General features: G+C 49.9%; 9 protein-coding genes across 9 annotated transcripts in view; 5 read left to right on the top strand and 4 right to left on the bottom strand.

The window, feature by feature from the left end:
- Window positions 1–776: 776 nt before the first annotated feature.
- On the bottom strand, window positions 777–5,672 carry BDV37DRAFT_269344 (chitin synthase-domain-containing protein; the record flags this gene model as incomplete). The annotated part of the gene is made up of 13 exons (XM_032084350.1): window positions 777–907; window positions 1,057–1,637; window positions 1,704–1,887; window positions 1,942–2,124; window positions 2,178–2,841; window positions 2,897–3,258; window positions 3,305–3,359; window positions 3,596–3,784; window positions 3,859–3,907; window positions 4,675–4,752; window positions 5,143–5,237; window positions 5,519–5,603; window positions 5,638–5,672. The coding sequence occupies 13 exons, from the start codon at window positions 5,670–5,672 to the stop codon at window positions 777–779; spliced, it is 2,691 nt and encodes an 896-aa protein (XP_031944542.1).
- A 382-nt stretch (window positions 5,673–6,054) lies between these two features.
- BDV37DRAFT_291022 (uracil phosphoribosyltransferase-domain-containing protein) lies at window positions 6,055–8,805 on the top strand (the record flags this gene model as incomplete). Its single annotated transcript, XM_032088852.1, has 2 exons — window positions 6,055–6,113; window positions 6,753–8,805. 2 exons carry the CDS (start codon window positions 6,055–6,057, stop codon window positions 8,803–8,805), a joined length of 2,112 nt encoding a protein of 703 aa, XP_031944541.1.
- A 663-nt stretch (window positions 8,806–9,468) lies between these two features.
- On the top strand, window positions 9,469–11,363 carry BDV37DRAFT_291020 (MFS transporter; the record flags this gene model as incomplete). Its single annotated transcript, XM_032088851.1, has 4 exons — window positions 9,469–9,768; window positions 9,820–10,006; window positions 10,078–10,574; window positions 10,636–11,363. The coding sequence occupies 4 exons, from the start codon at window positions 9,469–9,471 to the stop codon at window positions 11,323–11,325; spliced, it is 1,674 nt and encodes a 557-aa protein (XP_031944540.1). The 3' UTR covers window positions 11,326–11,363.
- A 55-nt stretch (window positions 11,364–11,418) lies between these two features.
- Window positions 11,419–13,460, bottom strand: BDV37DRAFT_241254 (Fig1 domain-containing protein). The gene is made up of 4 exons (XM_032081162.1): window positions 12,789–13,460; window positions 12,658–12,726; window positions 12,276–12,603; window positions 11,419–12,225 (listed from the first exon to the last, which is right to left on the bottom strand). The coding sequence occupies exons 1-4, from the start codon at window positions 12,817–12,819 to the stop codon at window positions 11,847–11,849; spliced, it is 807 nt and encodes a 268-aa protein (XP_031944539.1). The 5' UTR covers window positions 12,820–13,460; the 3' UTR covers window positions 11,419–11,846.
- Window positions 13,461–13,781: 321 nt separating this feature from the next.
- BDV37DRAFT_241253 (putative exonuclease) lies at window positions 13,782–16,547 on the bottom strand. Its single transcript, XM_032081161.1, has 3 exons — window positions 16,349–16,547; window positions 16,140–16,287; window positions 13,782–16,086 (listed from the first exon to the last, which is right to left on the bottom strand). Exons 1-3 carry the CDS (start codon window positions 16,359–16,361, stop codon window positions 14,010–14,012), a joined length of 2,238 nt encoding a protein of 745 aa, XP_031944538.1. The 5' UTR covers window positions 16,362–16,547; the 3' UTR covers window positions 13,782–14,009.
- A 224-nt stretch (window positions 16,548–16,771) lies between these two features.
- On the top strand, window positions 16,772–17,774 carry BDV37DRAFT_29128 (translation machinery-associated protein 16). The gene is made up of 3 exons (XM_032088897.1): window positions 16,772–17,023; window positions 17,082–17,166; window positions 17,237–17,774. The coding sequence occupies exons 1-3, from the start codon at window positions 16,855–16,857 to the stop codon at window positions 17,517–17,519; spliced, it is 537 nt and encodes a 178-aa protein (XP_031944537.1). The 5' UTR covers window positions 16,772–16,854; the 3' UTR covers window positions 17,520–17,774.
- A 504-nt stretch (window positions 17,775–18,278) lies between these two features.
- BDV37DRAFT_241250 (MAM33 family protein) lies at window positions 18,279–19,695 on the top strand. The gene is made up of 4 exons (XM_032081160.1): window positions 18,279–18,560; window positions 18,697–18,818; window positions 18,878–18,936; window positions 18,999–19,695. Exons 1-4 carry the CDS (start codon window positions 18,368–18,370, stop codon window positions 19,537–19,539), a joined length of 915 nt encoding a protein of 304 aa, XP_031944536.1. The 5' UTR covers window positions 18,279–18,367; the 3' UTR covers window positions 19,540–19,695.
- A 444-nt stretch (window positions 19,696–20,139) lies between these two features.
- On the bottom strand, window positions 20,140–21,828 carry BDV37DRAFT_280127 (DNA primase subunit PRI1; the record flags this gene model as incomplete). Its single annotated transcript, XM_032086494.1, has 3 exons — window positions 20,140–21,274; window positions 21,333–21,530; window positions 21,584–21,828. 3 exons carry the CDS (start codon window positions 21,826–21,828, stop codon window positions 20,140–20,142), a joined length of 1,578 nt encoding a protein of 525 aa, XP_031944535.1.
- Window positions 21,829–22,966: 1,138 nt separating this feature from the next.
- The window catches only part of cspA (putative cell surface protein), a gene marked incomplete at both ends in the record, with an annotated part of 1,682 nt that continues 648 nt past the window's right edge, over window positions 22,967–24,000 (top strand). Inside the window, one exon of the mRNA XM_032086493.1 lies at window positions 22,967–23,047. Coding sequence (XP_031944534.1) covers window positions 22,967–23,047 — 81 coding nt within the window. The remainder of the gene's footprint in view (window positions 23,048–24,000) is intronic.

Genomic DNA, 24,000 nt, shown 5'->3' with positions numbered 1-24,000 from the left:
TTCATATTCCCTTCTGGCGCGGGAACGTTTTGGGCACTCACTTTTTGATTAAATGAGGGCTTCCGTCGATCAGCGGAAATGACATGCACCACTTCGAAGTTAGGGCACAGCGCTCGGCTCCGAGTCTCGGCTCCGAGAATATGCCGTGGGCCGAGAACATCCCGCATCTGATATCCTACATTTCCTCCATGTGTTGGTATAAAGTTGCTGTTAAAGCTACCCGAGCACTTGGTCGCCGGCTTTTATTTCGGTATATATGTTTGGACCGAATGCCACTAGAAAACCGTTCTTTGAGATTCGATTCGTTTTAGATCGTAACGGTCGGTCGTTTCGCTGGTTCTCGAGAGACTCTCCTGGAATGACTGCAACGACTAGGAGCAGAAAGTCAGCAGTACCCTGACCTCCGAAGATGGGGCACTCTTACTGCTGTATAGTTCCCCAGGCATGCCTCGTCTGGGTTGACACTGCGGTTTCTATCCACATAACCTTGCTCAATCGTGGGCGGCGAAATGGTCATTCCGAGGGATCCTCGTGAAGAATAGTTAAGTGACATATCAAGAAGCTGTCAAGGTGCTCCAACTAGACATCCAGCGGACGGAGCTATCGTGCAATGAAGCTCACACTCTTGGGGGCGGTGATACACGAAAACCGACAAAGAATATAAGACAGTCTGAACGAAAGCCAAGCAAAGTTCTATAAAGATATGTTCAAAAGTCGGAAAGAATGCTGCAACCGTCCGGAACCTCAATTTAGTCTGCCGTATTAGATGACTTGTATTACACACTACTCAACAGCAATAGCCGGATCAACGTCTTGAAAAACAACACAACACACCCGTCTTGCCCAAGAACCACAGAGCGCCCATAAACCGGAAAACCGACAATGCGGAGGTAAGCCAGAGGATGATCTTAAAATACCAGGCCGTACGATCTGTCGAAGAGGTCTAGCACTTCTCGTCAGCTCATATCACGCACTGTAGGTTTTGTGCTTAACCTACCGTCAAACAGAGATTCCTGATCCCCTCATTATTGATACAGAGGGCCAAGAGCGCGTTACTCAAGACCCATAGTAACACGAGATTGGTCCGAAAGCGTTTATACGAATCATCCAAGTTGCCGTCCTCCTTCTCCTCAGGGGGTTGCCACGGGGATAGAGCTCGTCGGACTGTGAACTCAAACTGAGTGTCGATGTCTGCTTGCGGTTTGTCCAGCTCTTCGACGAAGTTTGTCTTTGCGTCGGCCTTTTTGGTCTGGGCGGATGGGAGTGAGCCTGCTTGGTCGGATCCCTTGGTGCCCCATGAGACGTCGTGCCAGTTGCAGAAGGCGTAGACCATCAGGACGTTGATCGAGGAGGGCATCCCGAGAAAATAGGCCCATGAGGATGTGAGCATGTGCCATGGGTCGAGGTATAGAATGCTGGATATGAAGTAGATCCCGTATGTCGACACTAATGCGATCAACACGAGTCCGCTGGTGGAGGTGAAGAAAGATCCGATGAAACCCCCAACCCCGTCGTCCAAATTGAGGTCTATATTCCCACCGCTGAATGCCTGCGCTACAAGATAAAATGATAAAACCAGAATGTAGAGTTGGACGACGGAGAAGTAGATGAAGGATAGTGTATATGAGGTTTTCGATCTAGTGGCTTATTGTTAGTTTCGCACACTCAAAAGACCCGTTGCATGCCATTGAATAAGTTCTTACCCCTTCGGTCGATTGCCGAGAGCAAGGATGTACTGGAGCATGAGGAAGGCAAGATAAGTGATCTTGACGATGTTGTTGACGACAGGAGTCGCGTCATTGCCGAATGGCCAGCCCTTGTTTTTGTTAGTTGCGCTTGGTGTTCCTACGATATCCATAATCACAGAATTGGTCAGCCAGTAGGATGCTGCAGCACGTTAGCCCTCATATGGTGTCAAGCGTCTGATCTAATCTAACATACCGAGGGAGAACCACGTCATGATAAGCTGGCAGATGTTGTAAAGTAGCTGGACGTGAAAAGCAACGAGGCGAATGAGGTTGTGGCCACTCTTATAGATACGATTGAAATGCATGATTGAATATAAACTTGCTGCAAAGGAGCCATTAAGCCAGCGGCGTCTTTGGCTCAGAAATTCTGCGGCGCCTATCAAATTCAGCACTCGCGCATTGTGGTATCAGACTACATGCCCATCTTACCTTCTGGCACGTCGGTTTCCCCCTTTGAAGCTTTCACGTATGTCAGCGTCCATCGAGAGCCCGCCTTCGCGACGAGCTCAAAACACAGAATACGATCCTCAGCCAGGAACATATTCTTCTTGAATATATTCATTCCTTCAATACCTTTCTTGCCTAGCTTCGAAGACAACGTATGATCCCCATGGAAGTACTGCTCTAAAGGTCGACCCATGATCGCTCGGTATCGGTAAGCAGAGAATGCGCCGGGGAGAACACTAACATAGCCAAAGGCGCTTTCCAAAGGCTTGTCTAGGATATTAGAGATCTTATATTCAAAGTTCTGCGCAGCCACTAGAGGATTCACAAGCTTCTCCCAGCGTGGGCCGAGCAGTGCATGGATCTCACCACACGCGCCTCCGAGGTTCTTGTTATTATAAAATGCTTCCCAAAGGGCAAGGAGAGATTTATGTCCCGGCTTCGTGCCGGCGTCGATCAAGATGACGACCTCAGGGTTTAGCAGTCGGCCAAACGCATTGAATAGCCATCGGTGGGAGTTGATCTTTTTGCTATTTTTCTGCTTCAGGCAAAATATTGTCTGAACCGGTGGCAGATTGGTGGGCTCGTCGCCATGAGGGCGAACCAGCTGTTGCGCAGGCGTGATCGATAGTTGGGTTGTGTATTCAAACTATCAACCATCAGCAAATAACGAAGGTAAATTGCAATGTGGAAGAGTCACGAACAATGTGAGCAACAGTCTCCCTACCATCTACGTCGTGTTTCATGATTCCATCCTGGTAGATGCCCACGGTGGCCAGGACGTCAAGCGTGTTCTTATCGCAAGGGTCAATGCCATCAAAGACAAGACAAACCACAATCTTCTGCCAGGCTGGTCCTCCTTTATTCCAGAATTCTGTTTTCTTGAGATTGACGATTTCCCGAACATTTTGCATCACGCCGTGCAGGGTCCGCGCCGTGAGCACCTTATCCTCGTTATAATAGGTAATGGCGATGAGCAATTCAGTAGACCTGTTGTACATGGAAGGCCGTAGGTTGTATCCATTGCGTAGGGTGAACTCGTCAGGGTCGCAGGTGGCTGCTGTATCTGTAATCGGTTAGCTTTCGCATCTTGCCTTGACATGGATGCTTACATCGAAGATGTGTAAACTCTTCAGCGAAGCCTTCCCCAGCATCGCGGTATTTTGGCTGGATAGCGTTCCGAATAGCGCTGGGCACGGGATAATCTACGCTCAGGACGCTACCTTGGACCAGGTTAATTCTTCGGGTCGGATATCGACGAAGCGCACTGGGCGCTGGAGTTTGTCGCTGTCGCCACGAGTCCGGTGTTGAAGCATCGTCTGAGTATGCGACGGTTGGATATGAAGCAAACGGATCTCTGCTTACTGACTGAGTTCGTGAATAAGTTGATTGCGTCTTCGTACTAGGGCTTCGTAGAGTGAGCTGTTCGGGAGTCCCATGGCCGAAGGGTTGCGATTCAGGTTCGTAGGCCGGATAAGGAGGGCCCAAAGGAACCGAATGGAGCAAAGACTCTGCGTGTTCTCCATGATATAGTCGGTCTTCACGATCATATCTTTCCTGAGAAACAATCGAGTGTCAGAAGGCAATCCATCCTCGAGCAGACCTCACCCTACCCCCCTGTGATTGAGACTCACATTAGGCGAACGACCTTTCCTCAGTGGCGGACTATTCTCTGTAGAGTCTTGGGAATATACGGATTGATCTGGTCTCTCAAACTGGTTATCCATAGTTTGGTTGTTTTATTGTGAAGTCGCGGACAAGTCTGCGTGTCATTTACACAAGTTCTAACTTCTAGAGTTTCCCTATATTTCCAGCACCAGCTTACCAGGAGGCAAGCTAGGCCAAGAAGGGACTTCCTCTACGAAACAATAGCGTCCATAATGCGCGCTCAGTGGGCCAGGAAATGGGCTACTACGGACACTCCCTAAGCAAAGGTGCGGGTGTATTTAGGGTTCGAGCAACGGTAGAGTGGGGCCGCGATGGGAATCATTCTGGAAGCAGATAAAAATAGTCGGCGATACGCTTCATTTTCCGAGCCCCGGCTTTTCCACCAGACTTCCACCGAGAGATGGAAAACGAAAATTTCTTTGAGCGTTGCACGCCGGCTGAAACTGCTCGCTACTTAGTTCCCCGAGCGCAGCCTCAGTTCCTCGGGGGATGCGATACTGGTGTAGTAATAGAGCACTTCGGTCATGGAAATTTCGTATCAGCTCGGCGTTCGACGCTCTATGTGCTTCGTGTTCATTTATGTAAACCGTTAATACAAGCATCACTATCCAGGATCATAAGTACAGACTCCCAGCCCTACCAAGTCAAGAACCAGACCAAGAAACATAGCCTGATTGCCCGGACTGGAGCACCCTGGCTACTCGTGCGAACCTCAGACTTCTTCTCATCAACTGCCCAGCATATCGCCGATTGACTTGGCTGAAAGGTGGGAATGGATCTTCAAGTACGACTCGATCAGGAATGGGGAGCCTACACCGAGAAAGACACTGTGTCTGGCCACTTGATCTTCCGTAACAAGGCGCCAGTGAACATCTCAACAATTACAGTCAAGCTGTCTGGGATAGCAACGTCGCGACTAAATTCTGGAAGATACGTTGAGTCCCATCAGGTACGTCTACCAAGATCAAAAGTGATAATCGTCTCTTAACATCCCCATCTATAGTTATTCCAACGTTTTCAAAATGTTTTCCCACCCCAGAAGATAACCGAGATCCCCGTTTCTAGAAGTCTAACTGTTGGCTCTGGGACGCACATCTTTCCGTTCTCCCTCACGGTAGGCTCCACGACCCCTTGCAACCTGCAGATCTCAATCTCGTTTACTTATGCTTGTTCTGCGTTGATTTAGTTTCCTGCAACGTCCGAATGCCATAAGATCAGTCTAGATGAGAGCAAACCAAACCAGTCATGCACGGGGTTCCTCCACCGGAAGAACAAAACCCACCATCTTCTACGAAAGCTTCCACCCTCGACTGGCGACACCTTATCGGCCTGGGAGGTCAGGTACTTCCTGGACGTCACTATAACAAAGACCGGTATCTTAAAAGGGGTGGAGAAATTAGTTGAGTAGCCTGGATATGCGAAAAGGAACTGGAAAGCCATACTAACCACTGTATTTTCTGGCAGACTCGCAATATCCTATTCTACCCCGTGCATGAATTTAGCCTTCCAAAAAGCATACTAGGAAGAAGATGTCTTCTCGCCATCAGCCACGATTCTGTCAGCACCAGCAGCCCACTGGCATTTCAGGTTGACGTCGAGCTGCTGAACGGGCAGTGCTTACTTCTAGGCTATCCTATCCCATTGAGGATTAAGCTCACCAAAGTCGGAGACAGAGAATGCTTCGTATGGTTGAATGACTTCCAGACCATGCTCGTGGGATCAACGGAGACACATGCATCTGGGCTTGTCGAGAAAGACACACAGTTCCAGGTCATACAAACCATGTCGAACATCCACCACGTTGTCAGCCATGATCGAGCCCTAAATGGGGCTGAGTTATGTATTGGGGACAGTCTCTGGAACAAACACCGACTACCAATTACGCTCACACCGTCGTTTGAGACCTGCAACATCAGCCAAACATATACACTCGAAGTCAGACTAGGTCTGCAATGTGGCTACTCTAAGGTAGGATAACAAGAACACGGCCTGGCTCGAGTTGCGCTAACGTTTCTTACTATTAACAGTTCAGGACGACGATATTGGAGTTTAGTTTCCCGGTCTATCTTGCCCCTCCATCAATGGATCCCGACCCGTATGAGGCGAAATCGGCTAAGCTGTTCTAATATGAGTTTCCCTATGTATATTATGTTTGTTCTGCTGGACTGTTTGAAGCTGCTTCCTATTACGGGAAATGTTCGACGAGATAACCCCAATCGCATACTCTACAAGATACCTTTCTCCTTCATGCAGGTTCTTAAGTAATTACTTAATTCCATCACTGAATAACATACCCTGTGTTTGTAAGACTAAACAGCTGGGTCTACCATCCGACTCTCAGATTGCCTATCACCATCTGGGTCTGGTATTCATCGAGTGCAGTTTCTCATCTGATCTGTGCGCAGCCACAGGACAACCGTGGGACCTCAGTAGAAAAAGCATGTCACCATCCAATGGTCTTTAGAATGAACGTATCCACTATCTCACATTGTCTGTTTGCTCTATCGCACGATGAAAGGGGACTTCTATTGGCCCAGGAGGCCTTTTCCATTATACAAACAATGAACCTCATAGCTCCGCCCATGCCTCAAACATCCAATCCCTGAGCTGTCTATTATATTAGTTGCAGTGCGGCAAATTAGCCAGATGTGAATAAAAATACATGGAATCACCCGGACATAGCCAGCGTAACGTTGCCCCCTGATCCATACCACCTGGTGCCTGTCGAGTCGTCTATATAATGGACTTGTTCTTCTCATTTAGAGGTGCCTTTCATCTCTTGGCGGTTGTTGATATCCCTCTCTTGTTAGACCGACACAGAATAGTTCGCTCTCCAAGTCTTGCTCTGAACATCCACAGTGTAACAGTATACTTCTTCAACTTTCGTGACAGAAGTACCATGGCGCAAAGTCCTTCTTCCCTTTCGAAGCCCGTGGTGGTTGGTATTTATGGTATTCCAGGTGCTGGAAAGACAACCTTGCTCAACCAGCTCAGAATGGCTCTCGGCGAAGACCACTTCATGTACTTCAAGGGCAGCGAGGAGATTGACAAGCTCGTTTGTGGAGGCATAACATCGTTCAAGCGGTTGGATGACAAGGCGCATCAGGTGCTTCGTGAACTTGCGATCAACTGTATCAGACAAAATTGTCTAGCATATGATAAGACTGGTGTGGTCACAGACCACCTGATGTTCTGGGACGAAGGTAATAAGTGTGGATCGGCTGTATATACACAGAGCGATCTGGACACCTATACCCATGTCATTTACCTTGACGTGCCTCCTGAGGAGATCGTCAAGCGCCGTCTCGATGACCCTGGCGGAGATCGCTCGCACGTCTCAATCGCCCACGTGCGGCGCTGGATGGAAGCTGAGAAGCAAATGCTGCGCGACCTTTGCTACCGCAATAACATTCTCTTCTGTTCCGTGTCTCCAGACATGATCCCCAAGGATGTTGAGAACCTGCTCCATGATTTCAGCAAACATGACGAACGACACAACCTTTCCAACGCTCTCAGCACCCTGGATAGCATCCCTGCCATACAAAGCGGTACTCTGAAACGGATGATCGTACTTGATGCCGACGGTACCTTGACCTCGCAAGACACGGGCGCCCTGTTTTGGAAGATATTTCCCCCACTCCTGGGATATGCAGATGGAGACTGGTCGAAGACGCCCGCGCGAGTTGTATTTGAGAGTCCTTTGGGTTACTCATACAATGCCTTCCGGCAGGTGACTCTGCTTCATGAAGAAAGGCTTCGCGATAATCAATATGACTTTGTTTGCCGGGAGGTTGCCTCGTCTATAACTATGGATGAGGAATTCGTCACGCTTCTGTACCGTATCGCAGAGCAGAATCACGTCGCTGCAGTGGTCGTGACCAGTGGCCTGGCTCTGATCTGGAAGTATGTGCTGGAGATGCAACGGTTGTTGGGCAAAGTTGCCGTCATTGGAGGTGGTCGCATCAGCGATGGTTTTGCTGTGACCCTAGAGGTGAAGGAGGCTTTGGTTGATCATTTGAAGACCCAACACCGTCTCGTAGTCTGGGCGTTTGGAGATAGCCCCCTTGACCTCAAAATGCTCTGTAAAGCTGACAAGGCCTTTGTTGTTGTGAAAGACGAAGCAACGAGAAGCCACCCTATGGAAAGGGCCTTGAAGCAAGCAATCGAGACCGGTGGGCTGAAGGCAGAGCAATGTCTTCGCCCGTGTTTTGTAACCCCTCGTCTCAACAAGGAGATCCTTCCTGAAGTCAAACTCCTCGACCCTACCTTTGTTGACTCCCTGCTTTCAGACGGCACCAAGTTGAATGTCATCAGCGCTGAGAAGTTGAACCCAGAGGCCGTCAAGATTCTGATGACGCCCATGCGAAATGCCAACGTGCAAGGACCACGTTTGAGGGAGGCTCACCGTGAGGTAGGCAGATATTTGGCATACACATTCCTCCCTACGCCCATTGGAGTGAAGGAAGTTGATAACCCTCACCCGCAAGGGCATAATACTACCGGCTATCAACTCCGGAGGGAGGACAAAATCTTGATCGTAGCGTTAATGAGGGGAGAGGAGCCCATGGCATTCGGAGTCAACGACGACGCATGTCAGCGGGCCATGTTCGTTCACGCCAAACAGCCATCAGATCTTCAAGACGACCTTTTGAAAGACACGGTTGCTGTTATTCTCGTGGATTCCGTTGTGAACTCCGGTGCAACTATCCAGAGTTTCCTAGAACACATCAGGAGCATCAAGAAAGATGCTCCTGTTGCGGTCCTCACCGGTGTGATACAGGTGGAGTGTGCTTCGGGGGGCAGGCTAACCCCTGCCCTTACGAAACACCGTAATGTTCAGTTTATAACCCTACGTATCTCGGAGAACAAGTACAAGGGAACGGGGGGCCACGGATACTGGAAATCGCCTCTTCAACACTCTCCATCTGCCCAGATTTCTTCTTGATTCATCTGTTTCGTTTACTTTTTAGTATCGTTGAATTCGTTTGTACTTTCTTGGTTCTTATTAGTTGAACAAATTGATATTTCAAAGGCCTTGAACTGTGCTTCCGATATCTCCCCTCCCAAAATCATTGAGGATAGAGATCGTTACGCTAATCGACGAGATAGAACGCTCTGGAGGATGAGAAATATGACATTCATCAGATATAATGCAGAGCTGTCATACTTTAGGCTACGTTCCTGTTTAACACTACTTGGGAAGCCTTCATGCTAATGGCGAGAGAGCATTTATAATCGTCATTTCCTACATTCTTCCAAGCAGTCGGTCTAGACATACTGTGGGGAATGGCAAGGACCCACGATGGCCTTCCCAAGCAGCGTGATTCAGTACTCTGATAGTCATGACATCAGCTTGACTTGTGGTTCCATCCGCCGGGGCCCGGGACTATGACGCCCCGGATTTACGGCTATACGGCTATACAGCAGCACATTAACAGTATACCGATCCATTAGCCTGCTGTCAAAGTTTACAGAAAGTCTTAACTATATGACCCTCTGACAATTGCCACCAGTCTACTCCGGGGTAATATATAAGCTTATTCTGGCAGAGCCGGACAGGGCGGATGTGAGGATCAACACCCAGGGCTGCATCAAAACAGCCCTAAAGATGGAGACCATCCGCGATTCAGCCTTCGGAAAGCTCGTGCGCCTCTGTACTAGGAACCGATTGCTACGATACCCAGAGGAGATTGATCCGGCTCTTTGGACGGAATGCTTGAAGCCGGAGCCCAGCGTCACTGATGAAGAGGCAGCGACGTTGGCGGACACCGAGGCCGACACGTTCGGTCTCTACGCCGTCATGTCCCAGGCGTCACGAGCGTCGCGCCGCCTGTCCATAGCGTCAACCGCTGGGGTCACTGGAGGGACACCGCTTCTGGTTGACTGGCGTAGCCCAGATGATCCTGAGGTACATCTTCAAACTTGCCTCCCCACCATCCCAGTACTTACACACATCTAGAACCCCCAGAATTGGAGCACAACCAAAAAGCTCCTCGTAAGCAGCCAGATCTGGCTGTTGACTTTTTCCATCTACATCGGATCGGCGATCTACACCCCAGGAATCGAAGGCGTCTCGGAACAGTTCGGCGTAAGTAGAGTCGCCGCCACACTGGGGCTGACGCTCTTCGTGCTGGGCTATGGCTTAGGTACATACGTCCCCATCCATTGAATAACTAACTATCAACGCATCAGACAGCACACTGACCCGCTGCCCCAGGTCCAATGATCTGGTCCCCTCTCTCGGAGCTCCCAACCGTCGGCCGAAACCCTATATACCTCCTCACGCTCCTCGTCTTCGTCTTCTTCCAGTTCGCCGTCATCTACGCAAAGAACTTCGGCATGCTCCTGGCCTTCCGGTTCATCACCGGCTTTCTCGGCTCCCCAGCCCTGGCCACCGGCGGAGCATCCATGGGCGACATGTGGAACCCGAAAGTGCGCGACTACATGATCGCGATCTGGGGCTGTTTCGCCATCTCCGCGCCCGTCCTAGGACCTCTGGTCGGCGGCTTCGCTGCTTCTGCGAAAGGATGGACCTGGACTATCTGGCAGCTGCTCTGGGCCAGCGGGTTCACCCTCGTCCTACTCTTCTTCTTCCTCCCGGAAACCTTCACGCCCAATATCCTCTGGCGACGAGCACGCCGCGTGCGGAAGATCACAGGGAACTCGAACTACAAATGCGAAGCGGAGATCGAGCTCAGCCATGTCCGGCCTAAGGTGAGCACAACTACCCCCAACACATAACGCATAACCCTAACAAAAAAAAAAAAAACAATAGGACGTCCTCTTCGAAGCCGCCATCCGACCCTTCCAACTCTGCTTCCTCGAGCCCATCGTCTTCTTCCTCAACCTCTACATCTCCCTCATCTACGGCATCCTGTACATCTTTTTCGAAGCCTTCCCGATCGTCTTCAGCGAGATTCACGGCTTCAACGCGGGCGAAACAGGCCTCGCCTTCCTGGGAATCCTAGTCGGGACCTTCCCCACGATAATAGGGTACTTCTTCTGGAAAGCGAAGTACCAGGTGCGGCACTTCGACGCGAACTGGAACATCGCGCCGGAGCAGCAGCTGCCGCCGACGCTGGTGGGGGCGTTCGCGCTCCCGATATCACTGTTCTGGTTCGGGTGGACGGGCAACTTCGCCAGCGTGCACTGGATCGTGCCGATCATTGCGTCGATGTTTTTCTCCGTCGGCGGCTGCTTGATCTTCAACGGCATCTTTTGTTACCAGGCGCATGCGTACCCCAGGTATGCGGCGTCGGTGCTGGCCGGGAATGATTTTATGCGCTCGTCGTTTGGGGCTGGGTTTCCTCTGTTTGCGACGGCGATGTTTCATAACCTCGGGGTGGGCTGGGCGTGTACTCTGCTTGGGTGTCTGACTGTTTTGTTTGTGCCGTATCCGTTTGTGCTGTTGAGGTATGGGCGGAGGTTGAGGATGGCGAGTAAATTTGCGAGGCATGATATTTGATTTCTGGGTTCTGTGAGGCTTGGATGGTGGTACTGTGTACATATACTGTGGTTTTACGTCTGTGAATGCGCAGTTCATGATGAATGTAGTTCTTTCATGTTGGTAGCTGCAGCCAATCTATATGCGAGCTGTGGTATTATGATCGAGAAACAAAAGTGCGTTCAAATCAGTGAGATACTCATTGACAAATCCAAGCGTGGTATTCCATGTAAAAAAGTTCCAATTCCTTGTCCCATCCATCCCAATTCAATAAAAAAAGAAAAATCGTCTTTTATACATGACGTAAACCATCAACGGACAAAGTGCAAACAGGGCGAATGTACAGGTAGGTCGAAGGTGTGATAGGGGTGTTGATTGATTTTGTTCATTATCGTCGTGAGTTCAGAATTCAGTATCGTATTAATCGTGTGTCGTTCGTGCCGTCGGAAAGTGCGTCATGTAGAAGGTCGAAAACAAAGGAAACTAAAAGGCAGAAAGAAACAAAAGCTGAAACCGAGTGTGTCCCTCCCAGATCATGTAGATTATTCTTCATCCGTCAACTGCCGTATCAGCTTGATGCTGAGTATCATCACCAGCAAGCCTATCGTCGTCACCACCATCAGGCCAAATCCAAACCATCCGAGCACCATTGCAGAGCTGCCTACTCCACTCTTGACGCTGCCATTGCCCATGTCTTGGGCAATGGTGCTCGCAGCGACGGATGCTGTGTGCTGCCATAGTACCGAGACCAACACAAAAACGGATGCCACGAAAATTAGAGCCAGCGCGGCCTGGGATACGGGCCGGGAAGGGAACGGCTTCACCTCACGCTCGGAGCCGGTCGAGTCAATTTCTTCGTGCCATCCAGGGAAAGTAGCCAGCAGGATGAAGCAGAAAAATGCGAGGATAACGGCAACAATTCTGTACAAGTCAGTTCACCTATTCATGGATAGAGCATGCTGAGAACATACAGGAGATATGGGAAGACCACAGCATCCTTAAACGTCGATGCTACCCAAATCAGGTTCAGCGGATCTTGGTCAACCGTGACGACCTCAGCCAGGGCCGTCGCATTCGAGTTGCAGATGTAGGCGCCTCCTGACGGCGACACGCAGATTCCGAAATACCCCACACGCACTTCCATCTCCGCTCCTCCAACGATGTTCGCTGTTGCTTGCACTACGCCAGGGTCCACCTGTGCAAGATTAAAGATGGGGTCGTAGCGTTGGTAATAGAGAGAGATCAAGAATATGCTGGGCATCTGTGGAGAGGACGACGAGCATCCGGCCAGTAAAAGGGCTAACATCGTCAGATGCATTCCAATGGTGACAGCAAGGCATGGGGCTAGCTTACAGAGAAGAATAATGGTAACTGCAATGATTATCATAAGCACGTGATGGTAACCGATCATAGGAATGAAACCTATAATCATAGACAGTTAGTATACACACACAGCATCGTCTCAACAACTTAATGCAACATACGGGCCATCTTCGCCTTAAAATTGGACGCCATGTCGACGGGTCAAGTCTCAGCCAGGCTTATACCAGTTGATTACTTCACACCACGGTCTGTATGACTCTCTTCTCGGGCCCCCGAGAAGGAGTGTTTGAAGAGCGCTTCTTTGGACACGATGTCTGAAGGTGCTGGTCCCTCGGTTCTGCGGCCCGATTATGCTTTGTCGCGCGACAGTCTTTGTCAGTCCAAGCGGCGAAACTCAATGTCTGAAGAAAGCGATCGAATAATGTCGGAAGGTTCTGCAGGTCTTGACGTGGGTATGGAATGTGGGTTTAAGTGCACGAGCTCGAGGGATCCCTTGACGAATGGAATACTGGCGGCGAAACCAAAGGAATGTATGTCTGCTTTGCGTCGCGGCGCTCACGAGACCTGGACGATATACAAGATGTGTCAGATAGTCGAATTAAAAATCCGATAAGCTATGTCCCGATCTGGGGTTCGAATTCAACAACTTAGTGCCAAAAAGAGGCAAAGCTGAGGGCAAGGAATGGAGAGGGGAGAAAGAGGGAAGGGGAGAATTGGGGAGAGAGATCGTAGCTAGCCAAATCCACTCTTGCAATGAATGCCTGCCTCCCGAATTTTTCTTTTCTCTTTTCCACACAACGAGCGAGAGTTGAGGTAACCGGTGACGATGGTGATGATAATGTGGTGGCTGGGAATGGACAGTATAGTCCCAATGGAGGAGGCTGGGCATCGTCTTTTGTTTACACCCGCTGGTTCCCCGGTAACCAGGCCTCACCGCCTACTGTACCTGAGGGACCCACGAGGCCCCATTGGGTCTGATCCACTCCACCGATGGCGCTACGATCGATCAGGGACCAGCGATTGGTCCAGGCTCAACTGAGCCGTGGCCCCACACGGCTTGTCAGCCCTAATCCCTTCTGGTCCCTTTCCAGCCTCCAGCATTTACGTCTCATAGTGGGTTCTGTCCAGGTCTCATGCCGACGATCACTGCAAAGGTATACACTAAAAATTACTCAAACTGTCCTGACGTCGATCGTCTATCTCCAATAATGTCCAAGGTAGGGTATACACGACCAAAGATAACATAGAATAATGCGATGCCTCACAAAACACCGTGTATCTCATCCAGATAAAACCCAATAGAATAATAGCAATGCCAAGAAACGCCACCACACCAAAATATATGCCATTTGTATAGATGCGGCAATGCATAATGTCCAGAATCACCGGGTTGTGTATGAAAATCGCTTAAGGTTGAATGGAACAGGTGTCCGGCCGTGACTAGTTTCGTCGCCATCGACATCCTCTTCTTCACTATCGGGAATAATCATGTCTTCACTTCCTTGAGCAAGCGGACGTGTGGAAGGGATCGGGTTTGCCTGGGAGGTGCTTGCCTCGAGGTTCCTGCCCAGGTCACTTGATGTTGAAGGAGAAGGGGTGAAGTTCAGCGATCGTGACCGGGCCAGTGCCGTCTGGCCGAGCCGTTGCAAAGGCGTCAAGCGTTGCCGCCTGGAAGGACTCCGGGTCACCCCAGCTTTCACCCTAGAAGGCGATCTAGAGATAAGCGGGCGATGAGCTTGAGGATCCTTTGTTTGCAAGGTATCCACGTTGGGGCTAGTATGCCCTTCCGCAGCTTGGAAAGTAAACTTAGACAACAGAGAAGAGTTTTGCTTGGAAATACCGTCGTCCTGCACCTGACGAGACACTTCAGGATTCGAGTCCTCGCTAATGGAAGCCGTACTTGGAGCTGCGGCGCTTTCCTGTCGCCCGTCTACACGGACTTTTTCTTTCGCACTTGCGGGGTCTTCCGATGTGGTAAATGTGGTTGGTGGAGTCGCTTCTTCATGGCCGCCTTCGCGAGGCTCATGTCGCGTTTGAGGCTTGTCCTTGCAATGGTTCGCAGTCTCTGATGAACCTGCAATTTGTGTCATGATGCCCTCGGCTACTTCATCAGAAAACACATCCACAGCTGACTTCCGTGCTTTTTTGCTTCGCGTAACCTTGGCACCACTGGGGCTGGAATCACCCGGGGAGTGAGCAAAGAAACGGCTGCGGCAGTCTGGAAGACTTGGAAGGTTGGCCTCGTCCGTTTCGGAACAAAGTCGTTGCCGCTTGGTGGCCTGCAAGGTAGATGCTCTAGAGGCATGGGCCAGAAAAGAGTTTCGCTCCACGCTCCGAACTAGCGGGCTCGATAGCCTATTCACCGTCGCGGATCGGGCGATGCCCGGCCGGGGCGTAACCGGACTACTCTCCCAGGACGCATTGGCATGCCTTTCCAGTAGCCTCTGCTGGCTGGGGGATGGAGAGAGGCTATTTGGATCCAATTCAGCCAAAGGAGTCCGTTTCGGAGTGAAGAATGAGCTGATGGGCTTGTTTGGCTTCAGTTCGGCGGATGACCCGAGTGTCTGGCGACGTTGGATGCCAGGTATGACCCTGCCCGCAGCAGGCCTCAATACCAGTGGTTCTTTTGTTGTTGGATCCAAGTCACCACAAGCGACTCCCACTGCAAGCTCAGGCTCCACGTCACCGCCGATGTACGGTAATTCTTCCAGGTTCACATCATCTTCTGGTGGAGTCAGCGTGACGAGCTTTCCAGCTCGGGGGCAAAATACTCTCTGGTAAAGGAATGTGAGCTCTGCTTGTTTGAAATTCTCCAGATAATTCGAGGGGACATGGTACTGGCCCTCAAATTGAAGCATCCGTAGCGCCTTCTCCACATTCTTGTATTTGCGAATACACCGATAGGCAGTTTTCAACCCCAGCCTGGCAATGTTGGGTAGGTAATCACATCCGCTGAGGATACACATGCGTCTAAAGTCGGCGTCCGTCCATCCTATAAGACTGACTTCGCGGCAAGCTGTAAAGTCGGCTCGATTAATCTCAATGCAGTCGCCATGCTGGTCTAGCTTGGACAACAATCTCTTGGCACCGAACACTAGCAAATCAGAGTCTTCCGATATGATCCCATTGATGATGCCCTGGCGCTCCAGGTATACGAGTTGTGCATCGGCCTCATACGGAGCCACCACATACTGAACATTCATCTTTTTCAGTTCGTCAATCAATTGACGAGCCATCAAAGGGGTCACATCCACCGCTTTCTGAAACTCTTGATAAGCTTCCGCTGTCCTTCCCTTCCGTTGCAGCTCCAACCCAAGGGTTTTGCTTTCCTGACGCCGTTGGTGTCGATCCGACTCGGTACCAGCTTTACTTGGTAGATCGTCACCGTCGAAGATAAGATATGGTGTGACCCCAAAATAAAGCAACATGCGGACGCGGTTGAGTACGAAATCGATATGTCTACAATCACGTTAGCACCGGTCATAAACAATATCCTATACAAAGCCACATACTTGGTAGTCGGCCGGTCCAAAACTAAGTCCACCGCGCAGGCGACCGTACCACGATGCAGCCATCCATATGCGTCGACACCGAGGGTTTGTCCGCTAAACTTTTTTAAATGACATGGTTTTTGAATAGACTTGAGAAGACCATGGAGCCCTAGCTGACGAGTCAATCTTCTCTGCGCACTCCGGAAAAGACAAAGTGAAGTTGGGCATACCTTTAATGCCCATTGTGAAAACCTTCGAAAGTCGAGCTGCTCCTCGTTAGGTTGTCAAGTTGAACATCCAAAACGGGCAACAGCTCTGACAGTCGATGGTTAGGACACGAGAGACGCGGTGGGCACGAGAACCATGGGGAGAAACTTGCGTAGAAATAGGGGTTGGAAGCTAATCAACCACCTTAGCGGGTCATTGAGTTATGTATGGCCTAGACAACGAGATTGGAATGTAAGTTGACTGCCAGTGTCAACCCTCTGACGCGCAACAGAAACGCGATAGGCCGGTGCATACAGAGGAAGCCGTGATTGGCCGGGCGTTGGCGGCGTTTGCCTCCACCATCACCGCCCTATCATTCTGCCGGGCGATAAGGATCGCGGAGATTAGAGAAGGGGGAAAAAAAAAAAAAGACGAAAGGTACTAGACTGCAACTTACTGTGCGCAGCAATAACGTTATACTGCTCACTTTTTGTTCTCATTCAAATTCAAGGAAGTTGAAGATCGCACCATGCCGGTATCTTTACAGAAAGTTCATAAGCATATTGCTAAAAAGCGAGGGGTAGTTGACGCACTGCATGAGAACAGCAGAGATGCGAAGAGATTGCGCCGCGCAGGTATTAGAGACGATCGGGTTGCTCGTGTCTCTGCCACATTGGCCCGAGGACGACAGTCCTACAGTAAGCTTTCAAAAAGGCGTCTCTGGTTTCTACCGGACTTTTCTAATGATTCCCCTAGTTGACCGGATTGTATACTTCCACGAAAATGTCCCGAAGGATGCAGGCGCCTTCTCGGATAGTGACATGATGAATTTAATTGTTAGGTCAGTTGAAACAGAAAGGCCCCCTGGTCATTATCCGATATATCATACGCATTAACACTGGCGGGCATAGATACATCAACCGAAGTGTCCCTGAAATCGAGCAATTACAGAGTGAACGGCGGAAAGGCCGACCCCCCAGCAAACGAGAGGAAAATCTCCTCCAGCGAACCGACGTGGAGAATAAAGAGTTTAAGACCGGTTTCTGGTTGCCCGATCTTAGCCAACAAGATGTAATCAAGGCCCTTGCCTCATGGAATGGGGATTGGTCCGGACTCAGCAGCATGAAGTTCATTCGCTTGACCAAGGATGGTGGGAAGCAGTCTTCAGCTTTTCCTCCGAAAGGGATGTCGTGATCTTTAGTTATGGTTTTGGTTTTAAGACCCCATCGCTCACATTGGTTTTGGCACATAATGGCGTTGACGACCGTATATACCAGCATCTTGATGTTCGTTAGTATGTTTCAAGGTTTGGCTACAAAAGCACATCAACCAAACGTCTGCTCTGCATCTGTGACGGCATTGCACATCGCCGCCAGGTTATTACCTGTAGGATAAAAATTAAACTTAAAAATAGCAATGGCAGGATCAGGTTCACAGCGGAAACACTGGCGGTGATTATCTTCAACTCTTAGCTTTTCTCATGATGTAATCTCATTAAACTCGAAGGCCTTGGACATGGCCACTGCAGGCTTTGATCATTAGGACATATTTCGTTAGAAGTATTCCAATTGGTCTTCTCTGTCTGTGCTCTATGTATCCCGCGCCTTTATTGTTCCTATTGTATATCGCTTTTGGATATCAGTATCTTTGTTGTCGCCGGTTGGGACACCGATCACAAAATATATTTCTAATTTACGGGGTGCGAGATGCTCTATGGATCATGGTCTACCGCCTGTAGAGGAACGCGGAGTGAATAAGGATCATATATTGTCGGAGTTGCTTCCAGTTATACACAGTATTGTAATGTTAAACAATCTCAGGTTCAATAGACATGTTTGTATATTGCACAGGTCACTGCTGTTCTTCAGATGCTGAGGCGGAAAGGATCACTGCCTCAGGCTGCCATCGCCAGAGCTCCCGAGCTTGTTCTTGGCAACGGTAACATCATCAGTTGAGTTTCCTGCTCGTCACCTCCCAAACTTTCAGCAAAAATCTCCTCCAACTCAACATCCTTTGCATCCATCCAATCCTCACAATTCATTATGTTGTCGCTACGCACCATCGCCCGCTCTGTGCCTCGCACTATCTCCCGTTCCATTGCCACCTCTTCCCGCTCTGCTCTCTTCCGACCTGTCCCGGCGGTTGCTCCTAAATATGTCACTCTGCAATCTGCTCTGAAGCCCTCCTACGCTGCTTTCTCGACTTCCAGTGTATTCAAGCAGTCTCAAGCTGAAGGTAAGATGAATCGAAATGGATATTCGCTCCCAATTCTGGAGAACACGCAAGAACAAGGAACAAAGAAAACTTCGAGGCTTATGGCACGATGTGATACTCGTTTTTCGATTGCGCTGACAGCGACTTCTATCTGTAGGTGACTTTGAACTTGTTGCCAAGCTTGAGGATGAATTGAAGCATGAGAAGGCTTCCGGTCTCGAGGATCTCGATTCTTCCGTCCAGAATATTCAGTACGTTCTTCAGAACAACTCTTGGGAGGTAAGTGCATTGAATCAAATGTCTCGCATTAACCAAGGCTGATTCATGTCTGCTTGCAGGTCAAAGACGTCCCCGGTGACCAGGAAGTTGTGTTGACGAAGAAGTTCGGCAATGAGGAGTAAGTTCTTGAGTCGCCACTTCCCATTCTTGTGCACTATTCTAATGAACCCCACACAATAGGATCCGTCTCACCTTCACCGTTGCGGATCTTCAGAACTTGAGCGAGCAAGAGGAGTTCGACGACCAGGCTTTGAGCGACGAGCTGGATTTTGAGGCCGGCCAGCCCGGTAACAAGGGTGCCGCTGGCAACCCCGAGGCTGCCCCTGCTGATCGCGAACTGGATGAGCTGGACCGTGACCTGGAGCCCAGCTTCCCTGCCCGCGTCAACATCACCGTTGAGAAGCCTAGCAACGGTGCTATGCTGATCCAGACTGTTGCCCAGGATGGTCTCTTCCAGATCGAGGAGGTCTCCTACTTCTCTAAGCCCGATTTGGCACATGCTCAGACCGCTGAGAAGGATTGGGCTAGACAGAGCCTTTACGCCGGACCTCCCTTCGAGAATCTCGATGAGGATCTGCAGACCTTCTTGGAACGTTACCTCGAGGAGAGAGGCATCAACGCAGAGCTGGCCAACATGATTCCTGACTACATCCAGGTGAAGGAGCAGAAGGAATACGTTCGTTGGCTTGAGAGTAAGTTACCGCCACTCTTGAGACATTAGTATCTATATCTAACAGTGGAACTTTTAGACGTCAAGAACTTCATCTCCGCTTAAATGCGGATCAATGATGCATTAGTGCGTCTATAAAAATGCATTGGCCAAATCCCTACTCATAATTATAATCCTACCTTTCGACTTTTCTCGTGATCTTTTTTTGTGAGGGAGTATCCCATTGCTTCCTGTCATGTTAGCTTGACGTCTGTCCATGCAAGTCGCTATGATCATATTTGCTAGGCAGTGTGCACGTGTATCAATATAGAAACGAATCTAGCATCTAAATGTATTATATTCAAAACTGCATCCTAAAATGCCCTAGTGTTTACAGATTTACAGTGGGAGATCATGCTTCAAAGACTACCAGATCCAGGAGCGAAAAGTACAACCAGTTCTAGAATGATGGTCTCATGTTCACCGTTCATATCCTGATTAATAGATCGTGAGGTGAAAGATATAATTATGCCTGTGCCTTGAAGTAATCCTCTGACAACACCAAAACGCCGCATGCATCGTAACCCTGCCTGAAAGCATGTATACTCCAAAACCGCTCGAAAAGTACAAGAAATTCTAGGTAGAAGACCAACAGGAAGTCGATGCAAGGGTTTAAAACTCCATGCTTTCAGTCTTCACCTCCGTCGTATCTTCGTTTCGCTCCCGCTTCCCACCGCGTTCCTCCTTGAGAAGACCGGCAATGAACGAGCGGAAATAATCAACATATGGCTTGAGACTCGTTTTCTCATAATCCTGGAGTTTGCGGCTTCCTCTCACATCAGAGTCATTGGGCACGCTTCCCTCCCCATCCGCCGTGTCTGTGCCTGCACCGTTATTGGGGTTCTCTGCATCATACGCATCAATCTCTCCCAATAGTTGTGTGACCGTGGGGACTGAAAGAGGGTCAAACTGCTCGGCCTTTCGAACATCAATGGGCACACAAACACGGCCTGTGCCAGGATGTATGACGAACGGGCTTTTGAGCAAGTGAATCATTTTCTTACTGACTTCAGAATCAAGGCGTGGATAGGTATACTCCAACACAATATCCTGCTTCGCGTCACGTAATGTAGAAGTGTTAAGAGTGCTGCTCTTCCCGGTCTTTGCGAGCGAGTCAATGTCGGCCCATTTGCTCGTACTAGAGCGGTCTGGGGACGACTCCCATTTCTTGCGCAAGGCATCATTCAAGGCCTTGTCGGGAAGTAGTGCTAGGAGGCGTTGCGCCTGCTCCGAGCTGACAAAGGTGTCCTGGTCCACCAAGGTAGTCTGGGCGAAGTAAGGCTTCAGGATTTCCAGGCTACGGGCCATATGCGGATGCAGCGGACGCTTCAGATTGACACGCTTGCCACTCTGGGCCCCTCCTCGCACGAGATCGAGATACCCTGCAATGGCCCGTCGCCGATCATCGGGAAGGCTGCGAGCACGGGGATCACAGACCCAGGCGTGGGCACCACGACGACCAGAGTAAACCCATAAGATGTGTTGAAATCCAAAATCGTCCCGCAACGCCGCGTCGACAACCTTTATGGCCATGGTTACAAAGGCCCAGCATTTCTCACAGATATTCGCCTTTTCACAACATGATCGGATATCGTCATAGTCCGTCAAATCGATATCGAACACTAATTCCTTCGCAATTGGTTTCATCTGACCCCCTCGTAGAGTTTTCCGATCGCGGGGGTTTGTATTGTAGACGGGACCGATTTCAAAACGAGATGGGTTCATGCGCAAGATGTCCTTGCGGAAGCTAGGAGGGTGTCAGTGATGTGCTTCGTTACAGAGGCTGCCTTGCTTTGTCCGCTTACAGATCTGCTGTCGCATATGACTGATATCGTAGGTAGGCGTCGTTCTGCAGGGTAAGCGCGAATTCACGGTTTCCAAAGTCCGGCGAAGGAACAACTCCATGGTTCAGCCACTGGAAAAGGTAACGAAATGGGAAAAGTCGCTGATAGAACGCAAGCATAGTATCTGTGTCTACGTGAGCGGGTTGCGGTGCAGAGGATCTGTACAACTTTTGTTAGACTGGCTTCCTATCTATAGAGTGGCGGGTGCTCACTCTACTGCATCTTGATTATTCGAACTCGCATTTCTCGTGTCTGGCGCACTAGATGCAGGAAATTCATCGTCATCATCGTCATCGAATAGTATGTCTGCAAGTTTGTCTTTCGTATCGTTTCCAGTGGCCTCGGGCTCCTTATCTTCCGGAACATCAGGTGTCGCATCTGTGGGAGGGGCATCCGGAAGGACTTCCTCATCGTTACGATGACTAGGAGACTCCCCGGCAGACACAGAGTGAGGCATTTCTGTGTGTTTTGGATGCTGTATGTACCTTGAACTTGTCTCCGTATAGTGGAGTATACTGAATATCGTATTGGGTCATTAACGCGACTGGACGCGTGCCAGACGCGCTGCCACCCCGGAAGCCCTAAGTCCTAAGCCCTAGCTTACCGCAGATTACTGGTCACATGATATGGAGCCAAGGAAGCACGTGCCATCGACTTGGGCCTAACCGCAAACGGCCATCTACTATACAACGGACGGGATACACGACCGACTACAACCTTCTATTTTAATCACGCCAATGCCTCTCCACCAAGACGCAATACTCTCTGTACCCACCCATGAGCCTCAGGGGCCCTCAATTGCCGTTTGCGGCAGCTTGGAAGTCGTATTCCTGTTCATTAACTCCTATGGATGACGATTACATTCGTTGCAAATCCTGGAGACCATCCACTTGACGAGCATTACAAAGATCAATGAACGTATCACGTTATTTACTTGTGCTCGATCGTCAATATCTTCCAAATCCGGATTTTCAGGAGATATTAGTGTCGTCATACTCGAGGACTGTTTCAGCTGTGGTCGAGCAATATCTGTTAGGTGTCGTCATTGACCTGGTATGCACAGATGAAGTTTACGAAGCATGTAAAACTCTACATTCTTCGTGATTTGCTGAGACTCCTTTGATCCCGTATTTGCTCTCTTCATTGCGGCTTTCATTTTGCGCTTTGTACCATGCGCACAACGTGAATTTCACGCTTACCGTAAAGCTTGCAGAACCTCCCTATAGCTTGGCTCCACATTCCAGAGGCGCTTTTCTCGATCTTGCAGAGTTCTGCCGATTTGAAGCACATGGGTAATCACTGATGATGCCACCAAACTGGTGTCATTAAACTAAAAATCGGTGACCACAAGCAGGAAGATCCCCTGTTGGCCAGCTTTGTAGGTTGTTGACTGCCGTTTTGGAATGACTTCATGGTTTAATTTGGCCATGGTTGTCCATGGCGTGGAAAGAACATGCGTTCCAGGAACAAGCCTGTCACAGATGATGCAGCCATTTTGCTCAAGGAACAAAACTGTATCTACATGTTCCTTGAAGATTCGATGGCCGGATCGGGCTAGCATCTGTGGCATCTCTTGGAGACACTTGACTGAAGTGATGACACCACGACTCTCTGCAGAATGTGTCCAAGATCTAAGTACGCCATCTGTCTTCCTGCAGCACCGAAGATCCGACTGGGTAGGTGGGTTTCTCACCTGAATACGATACCACGTAGCACCCACCTCCCAACTTTATCTGAAGATTTTGAGTCTTTTCCAAATACCACCAATTGCTTGTTCCACTAATCAACTTACCAGCTAACCATGGTTCGTGATATCGCAGTTTTACACTGCAGACCAATGGGCCTTATGTGCCGAGCAATCAAGATTTTTTTCTCCTCTTGAACCAGGCACCAGATCTTGTTAAAAATCGATACTACTGTGGCATTGTAGCCATCAATGAGCATCCGCACGGAAACGGCAACCATCATCGCCGTGATGGAGATATAAGTTCACGTCTTCTCTCTATCGAAATGACTTCTTTTTCAACACGCTTGTATCGAGCCTAGAAAAGTCGCTCGCTCTTATTTCACTCGTTTGATTCCAACTGATTGTCTTTGTTTGTGCTTCTGGTATCTGCTTTTGAGAGGTCGATCATCCTTCGAGATGGTTAAAGGGACTATTGCTCTGCTAGCTCTGGCTGGCCCAGCACTCGCTGGTGTTATCCAGAACCGAGGCGTGGATCATGGGGCTCCGGCTACAATTGATCTGCCCCCTCAGAAGGAGCCTCCTCACTGGACCGAGGCTCCCAACCCGGCTCCTCAGCCTACTGGGCCTCACAAGGAGCCCCCTCAGAACACGGAGCCTGCTCATGAGAAGCCTACTCAGGAGAAGCCTCCCAACAAGGAGCCCAGCAAGACGGAGCCTGCTCACACTAAGCCTCCCAAGACGGAGCCTACTCATGAGAAGCCCCCCAACACGGAGCCTCCGCACACCAAGCCTCCCAACACGGAGCCTACTCATGAGAAGCCCCCCAACACGGAGCCTCCGCACACCAAGCCCCCCAACACGGAGCCTCCGCACACCAAGCCTCCCAACACGGAGCCTACTCATGAGAAGCCCCCCAACACGGAGCCTCCGCACACCAAGCCT

Source organism: Aspergillus pseudonomiae (genome assembly GCF_009193645.1).
Source record: "Aspergillus pseudonomiae strain CBS 119388 unplaced genomic scaffold BDV37scaffold_12, whole genome shotgun sequence".
NCBI lineage: Eukaryota > Fungi > Ascomycota > Eurotiomycetes > Eurotiales > Aspergillaceae > Aspergillus > Aspergillus pseudonomiae.
The sequence above is the reverse complement of the archived record's forward strand: the minus strand, read 5'-3'. Positions and strand labels throughout refer to the sequence as shown.

Excerpts from the sequence above, each read along its gene's own strand:
- BDV37DRAFT_29128 (XM_032088897.1), top strand. The coding sequence starts at position 16,855 with ATGCCGGTATCTTTACAGAAAGTTCATAAGCATATTGCTAAAAAGCGA. Across the intron at positions 17,024-17,081 it reads CCGAGGACGACAGTCCTACA|TTGACCGGATTGTATACTTC; the intron begins GTAAGCTTTCAA and ends TGATTCCCCTAG. Across the intron at positions 17,167-17,236 it reads ATGATGAATTTAATTGTTAG|ATACATCAACCGAAGTGTCC; the intron begins GTCAGTTGAAAC and ends TGGCGGGCATAG.
- BDV37DRAFT_241254 (XM_032081162.1), bottom strand. The coding sequence starts at position 12,819 with ATGGCGTCCAATTTTAAGGCGAAGATGGCCC. Across the intron at positions 12,727-12,788 it reads TTTTAAGGCGAAGATGGCCC|GTTTCATTCCTATGATCGGT; the intron begins GTATGTTGCATT and ends CTATGATTATAG. Across the intron at positions 12,226-12,275 it reads GTGGTCTTCCCATATCTCCT|AATTGTTGCCGTTATCCTCG; the intron begins GTATGTTCTCAG and ends TGACTTGTACAG.
- BDV37DRAFT_241253 (XM_032081161.1), bottom strand. Across the intron at positions 16,087-16,139 it reads TTGGACCGGCCGACTACCAA|ACATATCGATTTCGTACTCA; the intron begins GTATGTGGCTTT and ends ACGTGATTGTAG.
- BDV37DRAFT_241250 (XM_032081160.1), top strand. The coding sequence starts at position 18,368 with ATGTTGTCGCTACGCACCATCGCCCGCTCTGTGCCTCGCACTATCTCC. Across the intron at positions 18,561-18,696 it reads CAAGCAGTCTCAAGCTGAAG|GTGACTTTGAACTTGTTGCC; the intron begins GTAAGATGAATC and ends TTCTATCTGTAG. Across the intron at positions 18,937-18,998 it reads AAGAAGTTCGGCAATGAGGA|GATCCGTCTCACCTTCACCG; the intron begins GTAAGTTCTTGA and ends CCCACACAATAG.